This window comes from Stigmatopora argus, chromosome 15 (genome assembly GCF_051989625.1).
Source record: "Stigmatopora argus isolate UIUO_Sarg chromosome 15, RoL_Sarg_1.0, whole genome shotgun sequence".
Classification (NCBI taxonomy): domain Eukaryota; kingdom Metazoa; phylum Chordata; class Actinopteri; order Syngnathiformes; family Syngnathidae; genus Stigmatopora; species Stigmatopora argus.
Window position 1 is genome coordinate 14,197,347 of NC_135401.1, and position 18,403 is coordinate 14,215,749.

Sequence of the window (18,403 nt, forward strand, 5' to 3'; positions counted from 1 at the left end):
CACGACGCTGATTGGACGCCTTCTCCTCGCCTGTGTTTTATGGTTTATGGACATAGTTCAGCCATAAAATATCACGACAGTTGAAATTTTTAGTCTTCATTCATGAAAGAGTACCTGTGACTAAAATAGTTGCTTTTTATTGGTTTTTTTTTCTTGGTGTAAATTGTGTTTTTCATGCGCAAATTTAATAGCAAACGAATTTAACATGCATTTATTTGGCAAAAATAAATAAATAAATAAAGTTTAAATGTGTTGCTTCTTTTTTGAGGAAGTACATTAAACATTTTTTATTTACAAAATCGTTTTCGCTTTTGTAATATGGATCTAAAAATCGAGCACCCACTTCCGGTCTAAGTCACCCCTTTTCCTGTAAGCGCATCGCGAGGCACATGTGTTTTTACACGTCTCATTTTCTTCAATTTTGTCCCGAAATTCTTTGTGTGGTCACAAAACAAGTATTATTTTTCAAGCGGTAAGTGCCAGTTCATAGTTTGTTTTTGTTGTTATTCACGTAGTGCATTTTCCACGCAATTTAACGTGGTTTAGCAGTAACTTTCATTTTCCTGACCCATTCCGACCTAAAAATTCACCGTACCTTAATTTTACATCGTTATCAATACTAATTAAACAAAACCATTCTACATTTTAAATACACTTTTACTTCACGCCACAGTTGGGCGTTTAATTCATTTACGGAAGTAAAGTTGGCCATAAATATGCCGAATGTATGAACGTATGAATGCATGTAGAATCAACGGTACGGAAAATGAATGACCAAGTGCACTTGTAAACTAATCATTTTTGCCATGAATAATTTAAAAGGAAAGACAGCATTTTCGTCCGACAATTGAGGAGACAACTTATCAATGCCTGTACATTGTTAACAAATCAAATAAGAGTACAGTAATACCTTGAGATACGAGCTTAATGCCTTCCGGGACTGAAATGAACTAAATACAAATTAATTCGTTCCCACCCTCAGAAAAAAACCACCTAAAACTGGATGTTACAATGAAAAAACATTTTTATTGGTTATGATTAACCATCTACTAACAGCGAAACAAATAACTAGTGGTAATGATGTTTAATACTAAAATGAGATATTATGCAGTACAATGCGGGGTGCGCGGAGGGGGGAGAGAGAGACACTTGACGATTCCTATACACACACACTTAAAAAAAGTTGTAATCTTACGTTACACTAAATTTAAACCTTCTTGTGCAATAACCAAGGCAAAGAGGTTAATGTATTCAACCGCGGATTTCGAGGCGAAATTCCTACTTCTTCATACATATTGGCGAGCCAGCTCAGCCACGCGTACACCCATGTTTTTCGATTATTTCGTGCTTAATATCGATTGTCATCAAACGCCTTTTCTTCGCACTACCCTTCATTGCACCCGCTTGTTTTGGACCTATTTTTCCCCTTAATACTGCACCGACCAATGCAAAAAAAGACGGAAAAAATGTAACGCTCCGCCCAGTGCTCGTAGATATCTTTGCAGAGGGAGATGCGACGAGATAGTGCACTGAAATCATAAGCAGCCTCTCACATCTCGGCCACCTAGCTGTCTCGTATGTTCGTATCTCAAAATGTGTCTCGTATCTCAAGGTAAATATTTGCTCGGAATTTTACTCATATCACAAATTGCTTGTATGTTGGGGCACTCGTATGTCAAGGTATCACTGTACTATGTTAACAAATCAAATAACGGTATGTCCCAAATTACCCACCCTTCTTCCTTATTTCAATGATATCTATTATAGCATGCGCCTGTGCTCAAGTCTATTGGAATTTTTAACATGTCCTGTGTATGTTGCAGGGTATTGTTTTTCTCAGCACATCATCATCTCTATCAACTGTTATTTTAACACTATCGCCTATTACATTAGGTCAAAAGTACACCAAAATCATCAAACTCCATTTGGAAAAAACGTCAGCCGCCAAGTGCAGAAGTGTCCTTTAGTGTCCACTCGTGCACGGATACACATATTTTCCACCGTCACATTAAAGTGATCATGTTTTTAGTTTTCCATGCTGTATCGGGGAGTTTCAAATGCACACTTTAAATTAATGTTGACTGCAGCGCCTTATGTGAGCGATTTTTTTTTTCCCCCCCAGCGTTTTTAAGACGTCATGACATTGATCGTGTCGGCATGATCATAAGACAGAGGGTAACTTGCGACTGAAAGTTTATGTGTGGTCCTGGACTGTGGTTGTTATGTCTGATTGGTATTATTGTTGCAGAGAGACGAAGGCACACAGATGATTGATCAGCTTCCTTTGAGTTTCAAGCAATTGACAGCGCATGATATTCTTTTCTACGATCGCACCACAGTCAACTTTTTCCGATCTTTAAAAAACTGCTGTAGATGTTCGCGGTACTCCATACAAAACCACAACTCGAGGACCCCAAGCTGTCTGCCTATGTGCCTCAACAACAGCAAGAAAACTTAAAGACCCTGAGCTGCCCACTTAGGTGCCTGAATGAAAAAAACCCCAATATAACCTGCCTTTTAATGAAAACACAGCAGGAAAACAGGAAATTTATAACACAGACACTCGCAGAACTTTATTGCTTCTTATTCAACAAAATATCCCATAATGACGCTGTCTCCAAAAGGACCGACATTTGCACATTGCACAACATGCAAGTGTGGGTAAGGGACCAGCTGAAAAACGGTAATGTTGTGGAAATTTGAATTTGGCAATTAATGATCAAAAAATTATACTTTGTTCGCTTTTATACTTGTTTTCATTATGCTATACTTTTTCGATAGTTTGCCAAAACACTTTCAATTTATTTAAAAACTGGATCATAACAGTTTGATTTAAATTGAACACTTCACTTCAAATAGATTAGACACCTACAAATAACAACCTCAGTTATATTCACTCATGTTTGGACATCCATTATCGTCAATAGCACTGAAAAAGTTACCACTGGGAAAAAACTGGATCGTCAAAATTTGTCATTTTGCGTCTTCCAGATTATTCAACGATGAGTTTTGCGGAATACAGCGAGGAGATCCGCGAAGGTGACGTGGCCATTGTATACCTGTCCCATGAGTCCCTCATGGCAGTAACAGTGCGTCACGGCGCCCAGACGCAGACGCGCTACGGCGCCATTCGCCACTCAGACGACCTGATCGGCAAACGCTACGGTGCCAAGGTGACGTGCAGCAAAGGGGGTTGGGTGTATGTGTTGCACCCAACGCCCGAGCTGTGGACCATGGCGCTGCCCCACCGCACGCAGATCCTCTACGCCACCGACATCGCCACCATCACGCTCATGCTGGAGCTCAAACCTGGATCCGTCGTCTGCGAGTCAGGTGAGAACCAGCGCCAGCCTGGGCCCCGTGCGAGGTAGCGGCTACCGGTTCCGACGGGAGTAAGAAGCCAGCCTGACCCGAAAACGGTGCGCTCCAGGTGGATGCCAAAGCCTGGTTGTGCTAGCAGCGACTGCCGGAGTATGGGTACGACCGTTTGAATAAAAGCCCTTTTGTGGGCACTTTTTAATCTTCTCTGGGACCATAACTGATCAGATCCGGCCGGTGGTGAGTTCCTGATTTGACTTTCCTTCGCTACTGATCCACTAAAACAGTGGTGGGCAAACTATTCCACAAGGGCCACAGTGGGTGCGGGTTTTCATTCCAACCCATAATTTGAATTTAATTGAATCAATTAATTTAATCATTTTTTTAAAAGATAATTATCGTTGTCGTTTTATCGCCCAGGTCTACATTTATATCTAATTCGTTTCAATGCTATCCCTTTCTAGTCCATCTCGTCATCGCCATCAATGGCAGCCAAATAATTAAATAAATGACAGATTTGGATTAGATTTTTTTTGGGGGGGTTGCATTGCTCCGCCTCCATACCCATTGCCAGTAGTTTGACTATCAATAAATCTGTGCTATCCCGGCCAAGTCGACGGCGCCAAAGGGGGTTGGAAAATTGTGCGTGCGTAGCATAGCAGTTCATCATGTTTACTGCATGCCGACTCTGCAGCGAGGTCAGAGTATTTATTGACTAAAACCAGCTCAAATCCTATGTGTGAGGCTGATTAATTAAAGAGGGGGTAGGGGTTCATGAAAATATTACTTCTTGCTTTGTAAGTCTGCTGAATCACTGTCAGGCCCATTGCCATGGAGATGACACCAGCTGATTCAGGCTTCTGTATGTGTGTTTCATTAATGTTGTCCATCAATGGCCGGTCAGTGAACTTGATTGTCTCCTTAGCGACCACCATGTTTTGTAGTTTTGCTTTTAGGCTTCCGTTTTTGCTCTTTTCCTTTCTTTGTTTTTACTTTTATGATTTTAAATGTATTTATTTTTATGTGTTCTTTAAGGCTCTTTTGGGGGGTATTTTTGCATTGATTTTTTTTTCTCATTTATTCGCATTATTTACCAAAACGGACAGACACACACAGTTGTTTGATTTTAATGGGCTCTGATGAATTTGTGTGTTTTAAGGGAGATTAAAAATAAGAGAAACTTGAAATAAGGCAAAGTGCCACAATATATACAAAATATATTCGTTTTGACCGGGAGCCTCATTTGACTTTGGAGCCGCGTGTTCGCCACCCCTAGTGTAGGGGTTCATTCGCCTGCCTTTGGTGCGGGCAGCGTGGGTTTGATTCCCAACTCTCATCTGAAGTCAGATGGGATAGGCTCCACCACCCCGTGATTCTGACCAGGATAAGCTATGTTGATAATGACTGAACGAATGCCCCCCCCCTTTTACTTAAAATGTATTTATTGATCTTTATGATGTTATGAATTTTATTCCTGACTCATTTTCTTTTTGCTCGTTTTTCATCATTTACTATATTTATTTAACATCTATATTTTACCCACGATTTCTACCAGGTAATTTAACACTTGGTTTCCTTACACTAACACTAGTTATAATCATGTTCACTATTATCACTGGTAGTGTTTAGGAGTACAATACAGTTTTACTTGTTTCCTTCTACTTATCATCATGCTAGTTTTAGTCTTTGTTTTATAGCTGTTTAACAGTTTATGAATCAACAACTGATTATTAAACGAATTGACAAGTATTCAATTAATTATTTTGGGCCATCATTTGATTTCAAAATGTTCAAATTGAAGCAAATTGATTACTTTTCTGTTCTTCATTAATCAATTTCCAAACATCTACTTTTAGTTTGGAAAGCCACTAACGTTTTTGCTGATTTTCTGCCTTTTTTTTTCAGACCAGAGCAGTCACTGAATTATAACTGATTAATGTTTATACATTTTCTGCACTGTCAAATATAAATAATGACAAGGGTTTGAATAATAAAAAACATTTAAAAAAAATCGGACTCTTCAAAATTGATTTGATAATTCTGTCACTGACCTATTTTAGCCTTTGCTCAGTCAGTTATTCTCGCTTCTTATATTAGATTGCTTCTTGAATCGAGCTGGTTATAGTCAATTGGAATACTGCTTCATAGTACATAGTGTCTTGACCGAGCTAGTTTTAGTCATAATTGAAGTACTGCTTTGTTTTTGCCAGTCTTTCATTAGTTGTCAGTTGTTCTTTTTCTCCAATTGCGCTCCCCTCCGCTGTCATTCATTTGGTTCTGGGGTCGCTCAATGTGTACAATGTGTTTAAATAGGTTTTGTTAAGCTAGACCTGCCTTTTTCTAAGGAAGGTTTATGTTGTGGTTGCAGGAACAGGCAGCGGGTCACTGTCGCACGCCATCCTACGCACCATTGCGCCCACCGGCCATCTTTACACGGTGGAATTCCACCAACAGCGCGCCCAGAAGGCCCAAGAGGAGTTTAAGGAGCACCGCGTGGACCACCTGGTCACCGTTGGCAACCGAGACGTGTGCAAGGATGGCTTCGGAGTGACGGGGGTGGCTGACGCTATTTTCCTGGACATCCCCAGCCCGTGGGACGCAGTGCCGCACGCCAAGACCGCCCTCAAATGCAGCGGTAAGAACTCAAACGCAACAAGTTCGGACACGTCGTGAAATCATAGTTGGGGATTGGTCGCCCAGGAGCTGTTGATCTTGCTTTAAAGGTCAGTTTAATCTGTAACCGGATCTTGTTGAGGTCATTCCAAGGGCTAACAAGCTAGACTAATTACCGGCTCTCAAGGAGACAAAAGTACACAGGCCATTTAGTTACATTTAATTCAAAACACTCGAGATTTTGTTGTTGGCAAACTTGATGTAATTCAGTTAACCTTTAGGAAAATCTGTTTGTCCTTGTCAATGGTAAATTCTGGGAGTGTGAAGATAAACCGATTTGAATGTGTTTTGGGGATGTGGGAGGAAGCCGGAGTACCTGGAGAAAACCCACGCAAGCCCTGGGAGAATATGCAAACTCCTCACAGTGAAGAGTCTCCTGGGATCAAACCCTCGACCCAGAACTCGGAGGCAGACGTGCAAACCACTCGTCTACTACATCTACCACGGTCCATATTTTTAGACCGGTAAAAATCATGCAAAATAGAATTGACCAGTAAATGAAAAATCACTATTTTTATTCCAGTCAGTGCTTTGGTTACAATTTTACACGATGATCTGTTACTGTCAATAGTTTCTCAAGAGATGTCGCCCTACTCAGCAGACATGTTAACCTAGTACAGGGCTTATCGGGGATTTTCCATTCACCTGCTAATGACACACCATCAGCATCAATGTATACAGTTATTCTAACTCAAGGATACTTTGACATGGTCACTAGGGCGGGGGATTTAAACCTACAACCTTGCGGTTTAGCGACAACCACTCTACCCTACCACTCAGTCATGCCTCCCTAGTTTGTGAACATTTTGGGATTGAAAGCCTAGATGCAAAAATACATAGTGGAAGCCTCCCTCAGTGCGAAAATGTACCCAAATGGCTGTGAGGTGCCACACAAGGCTTGGTTCTACTCGTATATACACACGAGATGGAATGAACACACAGCAGTTGCGTGACAGTTTTGCTCCGTTCAACCGTTTGACTTTTGTTTTTTTGTTTTTTTAAATTTTCATTGCCAATTTAGTCGCACCCCTCGTGTTTTTGTGCAACATCCAGACAATTCACATTCATCACATTTTTGTTAACACTGAAAGCTTGTAGATGTCTACAAGCCCAAGATTTTCATTTGCCAAGTTATTGACACTTGGGCTTGCATTGACGGCGTTTGATAACGTGCTCAAATGGATTGGATGTCTTTTACTGTCACTAGCACTGAGATAATTGACAGCTTTCCCTCCTTATTACCGTCAATTAACATTGGCGGTGGCTGTTTTTATCCTTCTGCTGTGAATTTCAATTAGTTTGACACTATTAGATCCACTTCTTTTTGTGAATAGACAGAAAGCTGAACGCCATGGACACAAAATGCTCTCCAGACTGGTGCCTTTTATGGACTTAACGTTCCCTCACAAAGGCATCCACATAGACTGAAGTGTTGCATGTCCAAAAAGGGTCATGTAGAATGAGAATCAACATCCCCCTCAATATAGATCTTAACAAGAATCACAACGACAAAAATCCATCTTTTTACTCACTCTCTTGTTTCAAATACTACAATTTAGGTGCTTTAACTCTTTATTTAAATGTTGTCTCCTTTTCCCTGGCTTATAATTCTGCTCATGTTTTTGGCCGGCCGCTTGACTTCCTTGTTTAGAATAAAGCTGCTCTCTCTATCAGGTCCTTGACATTGCCGCCATCCCCCACCCACTCCGGACTCCCCTCCTGTTATGCAAGTGCATAAAACAAATAAGGCCTGCACAATATGTGCTCTGTTCTGTCGATTGGTCGCTGGGTGAGATTGTTTAAACGTTGGCCCCGCCCCTCCCTGTTTACTGGCTCGGTCACCATGGAGACCGGCTACTTTAATGGCCGCTTCACTAGCTATTTGGACATATGCCACAGGGGAAAGTTGACTGTCTCACTGCCCCCTGCAGGGCATGCAAGGAAATGCACGAATTTGTCCTACCTTTAAACGTTAACTCATTCGCTGCCGGTGACAGCGTCTGGCAGCCAAATTCATTTGGACCTGGAGGGGTGGAAGCAATTGTTCGATAGGACTGCCGCAAGTAATCAGCCAATAGACAACTAACCGGTTATCAAATGAATCAATAATTATTTTGATGGTAAATGAATTGTTTATCATTTTTTAGAGCCTTTAAGGGCAAATATTCTCTTATTTTTTTCAAAACTAATTTCAAATCATTATTGTTAAATTATCTTTAGATATATTGTATCATTTCTATGTTTGATGTAATAAATGAGAAATGTCTGTGTTAAGCACAATATTTAAACTTAAAGATTAAATTGAAGCGTTGAAGAAAAATGGGTTAGATGAGAAAGGAAAATTTCAGTTACACGCATAGCACAGCAAATGTGTATACAATTATGTACAGGTATACAGAAGCAGGAGTAGTATGCTTTTATGAAAAAGTAAACAAAACTGATGGTCAATTTCAAAAGAAAGGATGATGAATTTTGCCTATTTAAGCAATGTTTGGGTGTTAAAACATTGTAAACCAAAGTGAAAATATGACGAAAATAAAAACTCACAAAATAGCGGTGCTGTTGCGTAGTTCATGCAACTAACTTCATGCCGAAATGATTAAGCGGAAACACTGCAGTGTGCACTGAAGAAGGTATGGATTTTTCGAATCTGCAGAGTGTATTGCTTAAAACTACCACAAGAGAGCAGCAAGTTAACATATTTCTGGTCAGGCATACTCCTCGATAATCCTTGCAAATGCTCAAAGCTTGAGTTTACACACTTAGAGAAGTTAAGAAATTCGTCTATTAGGATCCGACAGCCGTTTCTGGCCACCATAAAAAAATTCAACTCTCTACGATGCACAGTTTGGACAAACATAGCATGAGAATGTTAACATAAAACATCCACCCATCCATAAATCCTGCTTTATCTATTCTATTCTCCTCGAAACACTTCTTTTCCCCCCGGTCGTGACGGAAAGACTCGGCGAGACAGGATGGTGCTGGACGCACTGACCCAATGTAGTTGTAAGGGAGGACGACTTTCCACGTCATTTACAAACGTCATTTTCGGAAGAATTTCCGCCTGCGAGTTTCCAGGTGCACACACACACGGAGGATTATAGAATAGATAAAGCGTGATTTATGGATCGGTGGATGTTTTATGACTTCCGTCACTACAGAAAAAAAATGTTCCGGGGAGCACATTGAAACTTGCTGGCGGAAATTCTTCCAAAAATGACGTTTATAAATGACGTGGAAAGGCGTCCTAACCAAAGACCAATCACCCACGCGGTGCGTTTAGGGCACATTATGTAAAAACAACGATTCATACATCAACTCTGCTTTCAGCTTTAACAAATAAAATATTGAGTTTACACACTTAGAGAGGGTGAAGAAATTCAATTATTCTATTAGGATCCAACAGCCGTTTCTGGCTACCATAAAAAATGTTGCAAGGTTTGGACAAACGTAGCGAGAGAATCTTAAAATACAAACACACACACCCATCCATAAATCATGCCTTATAAGGATTATTATAGATGGCATTTTTTTTTACTTAAAATGGAAAAACTATAAATCCTTACCAGTATCCTTATTTTCAAAATTTTAAATCTACTATTTATATAGGTTTGATCCCAGGTCGGTCCTCACTGTGTGGAGTTTCCATGTTCTACCCGTGCTCGCGTGGGTTTTCTCCGGGTCCTCTGGTTTCCTCCCACATCCCAAAATCATGCAGGGTAGGCTGATTGAAAGCTAAATTGCCCCTAGGTACGAGTGTGGGCGTGAGTAGTTGGAATATCCATCTCCTTGGCTGTCCACCGATTCAGGGTTTCCCCCGCCTGGTGCCCGTAGTTGGGTGGGATAGGCTCCTGCACCCCCCTCCAACCCTGTGAGGATAAGCGGTTCAGAAAAAGAATAAATGAATGAATATCTTTGTTTAAATGTAAATGCCTAAAGATAAACCAAAGATGTAGCATTTTATGTTGTATGGTATTTTGTAATAATTTAGTAAATGCCAAGTGCATATATCTACAGTAACATATTTTAATTTCAAATGATCTTAATTGCTAATATTTATTTCTAATTGCAAAAATAGTTGGTAATCGGATATCAAAATAGTCCTTTATGGCAAGCTTGATTGAAGATCTGTCAATGATGCTGTATTTCCAATGTGTGAGTTGACCTGACGGGTGTTTCTCTTCACTCTAGGTGGTCGTGTGGGATCCTTCTCACCATGTGTAGAGCAAGTGCAGCGTACGTGCGAGGCGCTGTCTCGCCATGGGTTCCATGAGCTTAACACTTTGGAGGTGGTGCTGAGGGTTCACGAAGTTCGCACTGTCTCGCTGCCGCTGCCTGATTTTGGACCTGACGTGCTCAGCCCCGAAGTTCCGCTACCTCCGGCCTTCCATCACGCCGCTGCCACGTTGAAGACCACCACGCCGCCCCGCGAAATGCCGGCTCACACAGGGTATCTCACTTTTGCCACTAAACCCAGATCATAATCAAAATTGTATTACTACCCCTGACATCATTTTTTAAAAATATTTGTTGCTTGCATCAAGCATACATGTTTTTTTATTTTTATTCATCAGAACAAAAACAAGCATATGTCCTTTTTAGTTCAAACTGATTAAATTAATTTTGAGGTTTTGAGCGACACTGGAGACTTTTTTTTAACTTTTAAAAGAATTCACAATCACTTGAATTCAAACTGAATATTCAGTTAACGTTAAAAATGTAGCACGCAACAAATATGACGTACCTTTTTGTAGCTTGTCAAAAACATTTTAATTGTCAAGGCGTGATTTGAGTTTGATTAACATTGAAAATTATCATCACAAACTTTGTGTATATTTCTTTATAAACTTTAAATCGAATGTTAGTCATTGATGAAACACATTTTCTGTCAGACCTCCAGTATGGATTTGTTATGCATTCAAGACTGAGTTGATTACCGTATTGATTCGAGTATAACGCGTACCCATTTGTGACTTTTTTTTCTCCTTTAAAACAAGGCGTCCTATGTATTGATAAAAAACTGAAAATACACTCGCAATTGAGACTGCGCCCTTTAGGGCGGTGCGTTTTATAGGTATGAAAATACGGTACCTTTTTTTTCCTTCTTCAGCGCTGACTTCTAGTAGCAAGCGGAAGACAGGGGAGTGGCTTCCGCTCATGAGTATCAGCGTGGATTTTCTCATTTTTATGAACTAAAAAAAATGTTTTTCACAACAACAACAAAAATCCCCAGAAAAAAACTTTGCGATGTAGTGAAGCCGCGGAAGTTGAACCTGCGAGATTCCAGGGATTAATGTAATATGATTTATAAGCGCTGATTCATCAGCTAATTTTCGTTAAAACAAACTTTTTATGGGTAAAATACATGGGAGCCGATGGCGAAATGCGAAAGTCTAGGATGGTCAATGGAGAATACCAACGAATTTTCCTACTGTTGTTCTTTTATTTTTGTGCCAGAAAACATACAGAGAAGTATTATAGAGTAGTGTTTGGTGACTGCGACAGAAATGGAAATTTCCCTATTTTCTTTATTTGTGTCGCAAACTAGGCACACGCATTATTTGTCATGTGTTGCCTGTCGAATTACTGCCATAAGAAATAAATTGTATGCGACTGACAATGCCTCCTGTATGACTTGCTCATTATGTTTCTGTTCAGAAGATTTTTTAAATTTTTGTTATGATGGAAAACTTTGAATCAATCAATATTTTTACCCAATTTAAGTCATGCACTAGGTTTTGGACAGTCCAAATGGATTGGACGTCTAATCTCGTGAATGGTAGCCAGTGAGTTAATTTTTAATCTAATTTTGAAGCCGTAAGAAAACTTAGAAGGTTGGTTGTTAATGGGTTTTTTTTTCTGAGTTTGAATGTTGTAAGTGCTATAGTATGAGATTTACAGTGTGCTCAATGTATAAACTACTTATTTTTAGAGCAACTCTGGTCTGCTCTATCATCCTCAATTGTATCATAAGCGTTGCAACAAGCGAGCGTTTACAAGTGACTGCAGTCGATCCCCAAAAAAGGAAGGGAAACACCACCGGGAGTTTGTCTGCTGGATGTACAAAGTGACCGCGCCGGTCAGGGCGGCTGTTTTAGCGACCGGGACGTTACGGGAGACGTCTCGGCTAATCCTCGGCTTACTCACTACTGCAGGTTAAATAAAGAAGCATGCACCGTCTTTAGATGGTAGATACAAACGTGGTACTCAGAATGTTTTTTTTGTTATTATTTGGGGACAGAAAAAAGTATGTAAATGGAAAAGGAATACTCAAAGAGGGAAGAGTCTACTTCCGTATCAGGGTCCAGTTCCTGTTTTTTTTTTTGTTGGAATCTCCCCAAATGTACATAAGAGTCACAGCATGACATAAAATCATCTGATATTGACCGTATGGATTCTTTGACTTCTCATCTATATTTACAGGCCAAGGTTTCAAAAGTCAAGGTCACATTAACGGCTACATTACATAGACTCGTTTATACGGGTTAAAAGCCTGATTAGAATAAAAATGCTTCATGTATTGACCCATTCGGAATATTCTAGCCCATTTCGATCAAGATTCCTTTCCCAGCAAGACAGGTGATTGATGACCATTCATCATTCGATAGGCACTCATTTCAAAATTTCGGAACAAACCAAGCATGTCTGTGATGACATGTTTGTATTACCGTATTTTCTCGCATATAAGACACACCCTTAAAAAGAAATGTAAATTGAAAAATGAAAACCACCTCAAATTACACACCAAAACAAGGGCTTTTTAATTAACTATGTTCCCATTTGTAAAAGATACCTTCAAATGAAATTGTAATGCCCCAAATGTATGTCAAGGTCACTAAAATGGATCAAATACATAATACAGTGGTACCTTGAGATGCGAGCTTAATGCGTTCTGGGACTGAGCTCGATTTACTCGTATCTCAAATCAAGGTTTCCCATAGAAATAAAGTAAAAACTAATTAATTCGTTCTAACCCTCTGAAAAAACACACACCAACAAACAGGATATTGGAAAGGAAAAACTTTTTATTTGTTCTAATTCGCCATCTATTAACAGAGTAACAAATAACTAGTGGTTATGATGTTTAATAGTAGTAAAATTAGATGGATTTCGCAGAGGGGAGCGAGAGAAAGCAAGAGAGACTTTTTGCATGGCAACGCGCTCGTAACATAACAAACTAATTTAAACGAACTTGGATTACGATGCAGACACACTCATAAATAAGTTTAATCTAATTTACACAAACTAAATTCCAATTTTGTTTTACATTTTTAGAACTTTCTTCTTCTTGCCTCTATTTGCCCCGCCTCCACCCTGACTTTCAGATGCAACCTATCGAGGGTTGCTTGCTTTTGTCTTCCCTTCAAAATATTCCAAAAATGATGCACACAAATGTCCGCACAATAGGATAACGCACGACCACTTGCCAACGGGAAGTAGTATATACTACTCTCGTATTAGCGAGCAAGCTAGTCAGTTAGTCAGTGACTAACGGGGGAAAAACACTGGAAAGAAGGCAACGCTCCGCCCAGTGCTCGTAGAGACATTACACGAGGGAGTTGCGGCGAGATGATGTTGTCATAAGCAGCCTCTCTGTATGCTCGTATATCAAATGTTGTCTCGTATCTCAAGGTAAATATTTGCTCAAAATTTTACTCGTATCTCAAATTGGTCGTATGTCAAGGCATTAATGTATTGCAAGGTAAAAAAAATGGTATTAATTGCAGAAACTTTCTTAGGCATGACATGAATCCAAGATTATGATGATAGCATTTTAGCCATAGTATTGCTGCCATGCATAAGTGAACAAACAGTACATCATCTTGTAATCCTACTGGAGAGTGACTTGACTGGAAATAGGCGTCAGGATCGGCTGATCCTGCCACGTTAAGCAGCTTGTCTCGGGGGAGTCGACAAACATCCTGACCTCCGGTCACGGTGTCGCACACCTAAGCGCGACAGATGGGTGCTATACAATTTTTTTTCTTTTTTTCTTTTTCTTTCAGAGAATATTTTAGAAAACGAAGGTGGTGGGGGGGAATTTTTGTTTTAAAAGTGAAGAAAAAAACGTTATACCAAGATTAATGTATTAAGTATAAAACTTTAAACATGTAATTAGGGGGGAAAAGCCAAAATTCTGAGGACTTCTCTTTTAGCTTTTCCTTTAAATGCTTTTAAATATTTTTTGGGGAAATGCTTTTAAATGTTGTTGTTTTTTTGTTTCTTATTTGAAATGCTTTTAAAAGAGTTTTTGAAAAATAGAAAATATAATCTTGTTTTTGTTCTACTTTCTGAAAATATTTTCTACTTCTCACAGGCTTTGGGATACGTCATCACTTTCACCAACTATGATTGGCTAGCGATAAAGTGGTCTAGCCAGCACTAGCAAGCTGAATCTGTTGCGAGCTGCACAAGCAAATATATTGTTGTATTGATTTAATAGCGGTTTTGTCAACCCACAATGGCTGAAGGAGGAGAATAAATGGATTTGTTTGCAGATTTACTGTCAAAGCCATTTTCAAGACAGACTTTTCAAGAAAAGCTGTACCTCATTAAGAAAGGTCAGACAACTCCGAAGCAAGCAAGCCTGTCACAACCGGGAATATACATTTTCAGCACTAAATTGAATAAAAACGTATGTCAGAAATACGACAGGACAGGCTCGACTTTCAGCATTAGCTTCGATGGCGATAGAAAAGGAGGAAAGAAAGGAGAATGGATTTTGTTTACAGATAAAAAAGATTTTTGGTGAGTGAAATATGGCTATATTCCTAAATAATATTTCAATTGTATGAGGTTAAACAATTGAAGGCGTCGGTTTGAAATTCATGGCCCGCCACTGAATTGTATTAATACTATAAGTGGACTTCTGTGTACTTCTACCACAAGTATACAGATTAGCACAGCGAAGCACAATTTCTCCCGGAATTGTCTTTTCTAGTTCGATTGAGCCACCTGATGGTGTAGTGGTTCATCCGCCTGACTTTGCGAGTCAGCGTGTGATCGATTCGTCAAATTACTGGCTCCCATTGCTGGGTTGAAACATCAAGTTTATTTTGGGCTGGGAGAACAGTTGGTAGAAAAGTCTTTAAAATGATTATATTTTGCAAGACTGGCGTTCTTAAATAGGCTCGCATTGCCTGGTGATGTTTCAATGAAGTGCTTCATGCTGAATTATGCTAAGTGCTATGGAGCATCAAGCTGAGCAGAAGGAAGTGTAAACATCTGTGCCAGCACCCCCCCACCACCACAACATGAGTTGTTAACTTGACTTTTTTTGGGGGGGGGGAGGGTGATGGCGAGCAGGAGTCCAGGCCAAAGTTGATTGAGGAGATGTGTCCAAAAACAAAAGAAACACGTGTAGAGGAGGGGGAGCGGTGCAAGCAGCTGCTCGATTTTTTTTTTAAATATACATAAAAGATATTGACATTTTAACCCACCAACCTTTTCATGCACAAAATAGGATTTTTTTTCCTCCTTAAAGATTGTTATTATATTCATATGATCAACAATAATCAAGCTTGCGCCACAAGGGCCATTTGCGGCCCAGGGTACAATCATTTTGCAGACGCCATTTGGCATCCATTTGTAGTACGTGGAGTGGTTACGACGTCCTCGATCAATTTCGTATACACTACACTACGCCCACGTTTTTTCACATTGTGGCCCCAAAGAAGAAATCTGGATCTCCTCGACATGCTAGTACAACCAAAAGAAATCAGATGCGACGGTTAACATAAAGTCATAAAAAGAAGAGGCACTAACAAACATAGTGCAAGAAAGCTATGCTGCCTTAAGACCAAAAGTAAATGGTTGTGCGAAAAGGCCTTGATCGTCACCAAAAGCACTTTTGAGTTGACACAGACCTTACGTCACCAACAGTTTGGTACTCGGCCGTTTGGTCGCCGGACTTTTGGTCGCCCTGAAGGTTATTGATAATTACCGTTTAAAATTGTTGCTGAAATTCCCTAAATACAAACTGTGAATTATTATTTAGTCATACTTAATGCCCTATTAATTATTAGGCTAAAGAAAATCTCCAAATTTCCCGTACTTTTATTGTGTTTTGTTGGAGAACTTGTTAAGACCCTCACTGATGTCCCTTCCTAAGGGGACAACTCATGTACATACAAACTCTTATACACTCACACGTCCGCTCAGTGAAACTGCTCAGGGACATTGTCGGCTTTCATTGATGCGTAGACCGTGTTGTTTTACCTTGTTTTGTCGCCGGACTTTTGGTCGCCGCACTTTTGGTCGCCGGACGTTTGGTCGCCGGTTGTTTGGGTCCGGGCGACCAAACGTCCAGCGACCAAAAGTCCGGCGACCAGACGTCCGGTCACGAACAGTTTAATCTATAAATTGTACTACTTTTTCTTGTAGTATTAATTCAATCTTGGGCGGCCTGGCGGGTGAATGGTTAGCTGGCTCAAGGGTTCGATCCCAAGTCGGTCCTTACTGTGTGAAATTTGCATGTTCTCCCCGGGATGTGCGTAGGTTTTCTCCGGGTACTCCGGCTTCCTCCCACATCCAAAAACATACAGAGTAAGCTGGTTTGAACACTCTAAATTAGAGGCCCGGCTCGCGGGTATTAAAGCCCGAGCCTGACCAATTAACTTGATTTCCATGCCTTAGCCCGAAGCAAACCCGAAATTTCATATTTTATTTGTGAGGACTCGGGAGGAGGAGGGGTGATTTATGATAACAAATTAAAGCCTGTCTTTTGTAACAAAATCTAAGTTAAACAAGACTGTATAAACATTTACATCTTTTATATAATATACATGTTTGATGATCACCACTTTTGCCAGTACAGCTATTTAAATGCCTGCTCAGTGTCGAGCTGACAGTCTTTTTGTTTTCGTATGAAAGTAGAGCGCCAGATTGACTACATTCAGCGAAGCCAACGCAGGTTTCTCTAGCATTTTCAACAATCAATTTGAAGCTTTTCCACACCTCACTCTGTCATGTTGGTGTTTGTCCTTTCAGTTCTTCCGTCTTTGGTTACAAGGAAGATGATCACCTCCAGACTACTGAGGGACTGTGCGGATCATCTTGAAAGAGTGATTCTGCATATTTAACCTCAGTCTCAGTCTGCAGAAGGTCCCCACTTCCTGTGTGTGGCTCCAGTTTTTTACCTAGGTGTACAATGTCTTCTGTGTCTGTGCTTGCTACTGTCTTGATACTGCAACCAAGGGAATTTCCCGAATACGGGATGAAATAAAGTTCTAATTACATTACAGCGCCTTCTGTTTTATTAATTTTTTTAATCCATTATTTATTTTATAACAAGTATTCCTTAGTTTAGGTTGTTTTTTCCCCCAAGATGGCTCCGTCAGGCGGCAGCCGGTGGCAGTAGCTCTGTCCGCTCTTATTCGTTTTTTGTGTTTTACAGCCTTTCTATCTTTTTTTAAATTACATTTTAATATTTCTTAATACATTCCTTTTTACTTTACTTTGTACTTTATAAAAAAAAATAATAATAATAAAATAAAATCAGACTTAGGCTTGTCATCATTGACTAGACAAAAACCTAATTGTCATCATACCCAGCTGCGTATGACGAAATTGAAGGTGCTTCTCCACGAAGTGCACTTTTCTCAGGCAAGAGTTCAGACTTGCTGGCAATTTTGCCGTGATGGATACATCGCATCACCTCCCGAGCGCAACCAGCTCCCGGCGACTGCGAAGGATTGCCTCACCGATGCCAACAAGAATAAAATGGATCACTTACCTCCCACTGTCTTCCTTACTTACCTAGTCAGCCAGCAGGAGGCAAATCGCCGCCCAACGTCCTTCATCTATCCTCACCCCGAAGTTGTTACACCGAGGGGATTGTGTGTCGTGCTGCTGCAGTTTAGAGTCCTGATGGCTGTGGGGAAGAAGCTGTCCTTAAGCCTCTTTGTCCGTGCCTTGTGAGACCGGTAGCGCCTGCCAGAGGGAAGCAGCTGGAACAGGTCGTGACCAGGGTGGTCCGGGTCCCCAGCAATGTTCCGAGCTCTGCTGATGTAACGAGGGCTGGCAATATCTTCCAGTGAGGGCAGAGAGCAGCCGACGATCCTCTGGGCAGTGTTGATCACTCTCTGCATGGCCTTTTTGTCTGCTGCCGTGCTTCCAGCGTACCACACTGTGATGCCGTATGCCAGGATGCTCTCCACAGTGACTTTATAGAAGGTTACCAGAAGCTTAGTGTCCAAGTTATTCCTCCTGAGTACCCTCAGGAAATGGAGTCTTTTCTGGGCCTTCTTCACTACTGCCGTGGTGTTTGTGGACCAGGAGAGCTTGTCCGTGACGTGGACCCCCAGGAATTTAAAGGACTGGACCCTGTCTACACGAACTCCATTTATGAGGAGTGGGGCCAGATCTGTGCTCTGTTTGCGGAAGTCCAGGATTATTTCTTTAGTTTTTG

General features: G+C 40.6%; 1 protein-coding gene across 2 annotated transcripts; it reads left to right on the top strand.

Moving 5' to 3' along the window:
- Positions 1-354: 354 nt before the first annotated feature.
- On the top strand, positions 355-17,221 carry trmt61a (tRNA methyltransferase 61A). Of its 2 annotated transcripts, XM_077621246.1 has the most exons (5): positions 355-472; positions 2,992-3,333; positions 5,687-5,953; positions 10,186-10,444; positions 16,984-17,221. In XM_077621246.1, exons 2-5 carry the CDS (start codon positions 3,003-3,005, stop codon positions 17,051-17,053), a joined length of 927 nt encoding a protein of 308 aa, XP_077477372.1. In that variant the 5' UTR covers positions 355-472; positions 2,992-3,002; the 3' UTR covers positions 17,054-17,221. The 2 variants fall into 2 exon arrangements, with proteins under 2 accessions (XP_077477372.1, XP_077477373.1); XM_077621247.1 differs by lacking the exon at positions 16,984-17,221 and having other exon boundaries at positions 10,186-11,614.
- The last annotated feature ends 1,182 nt before the right edge of the window (positions 17,222-18,403 follow it).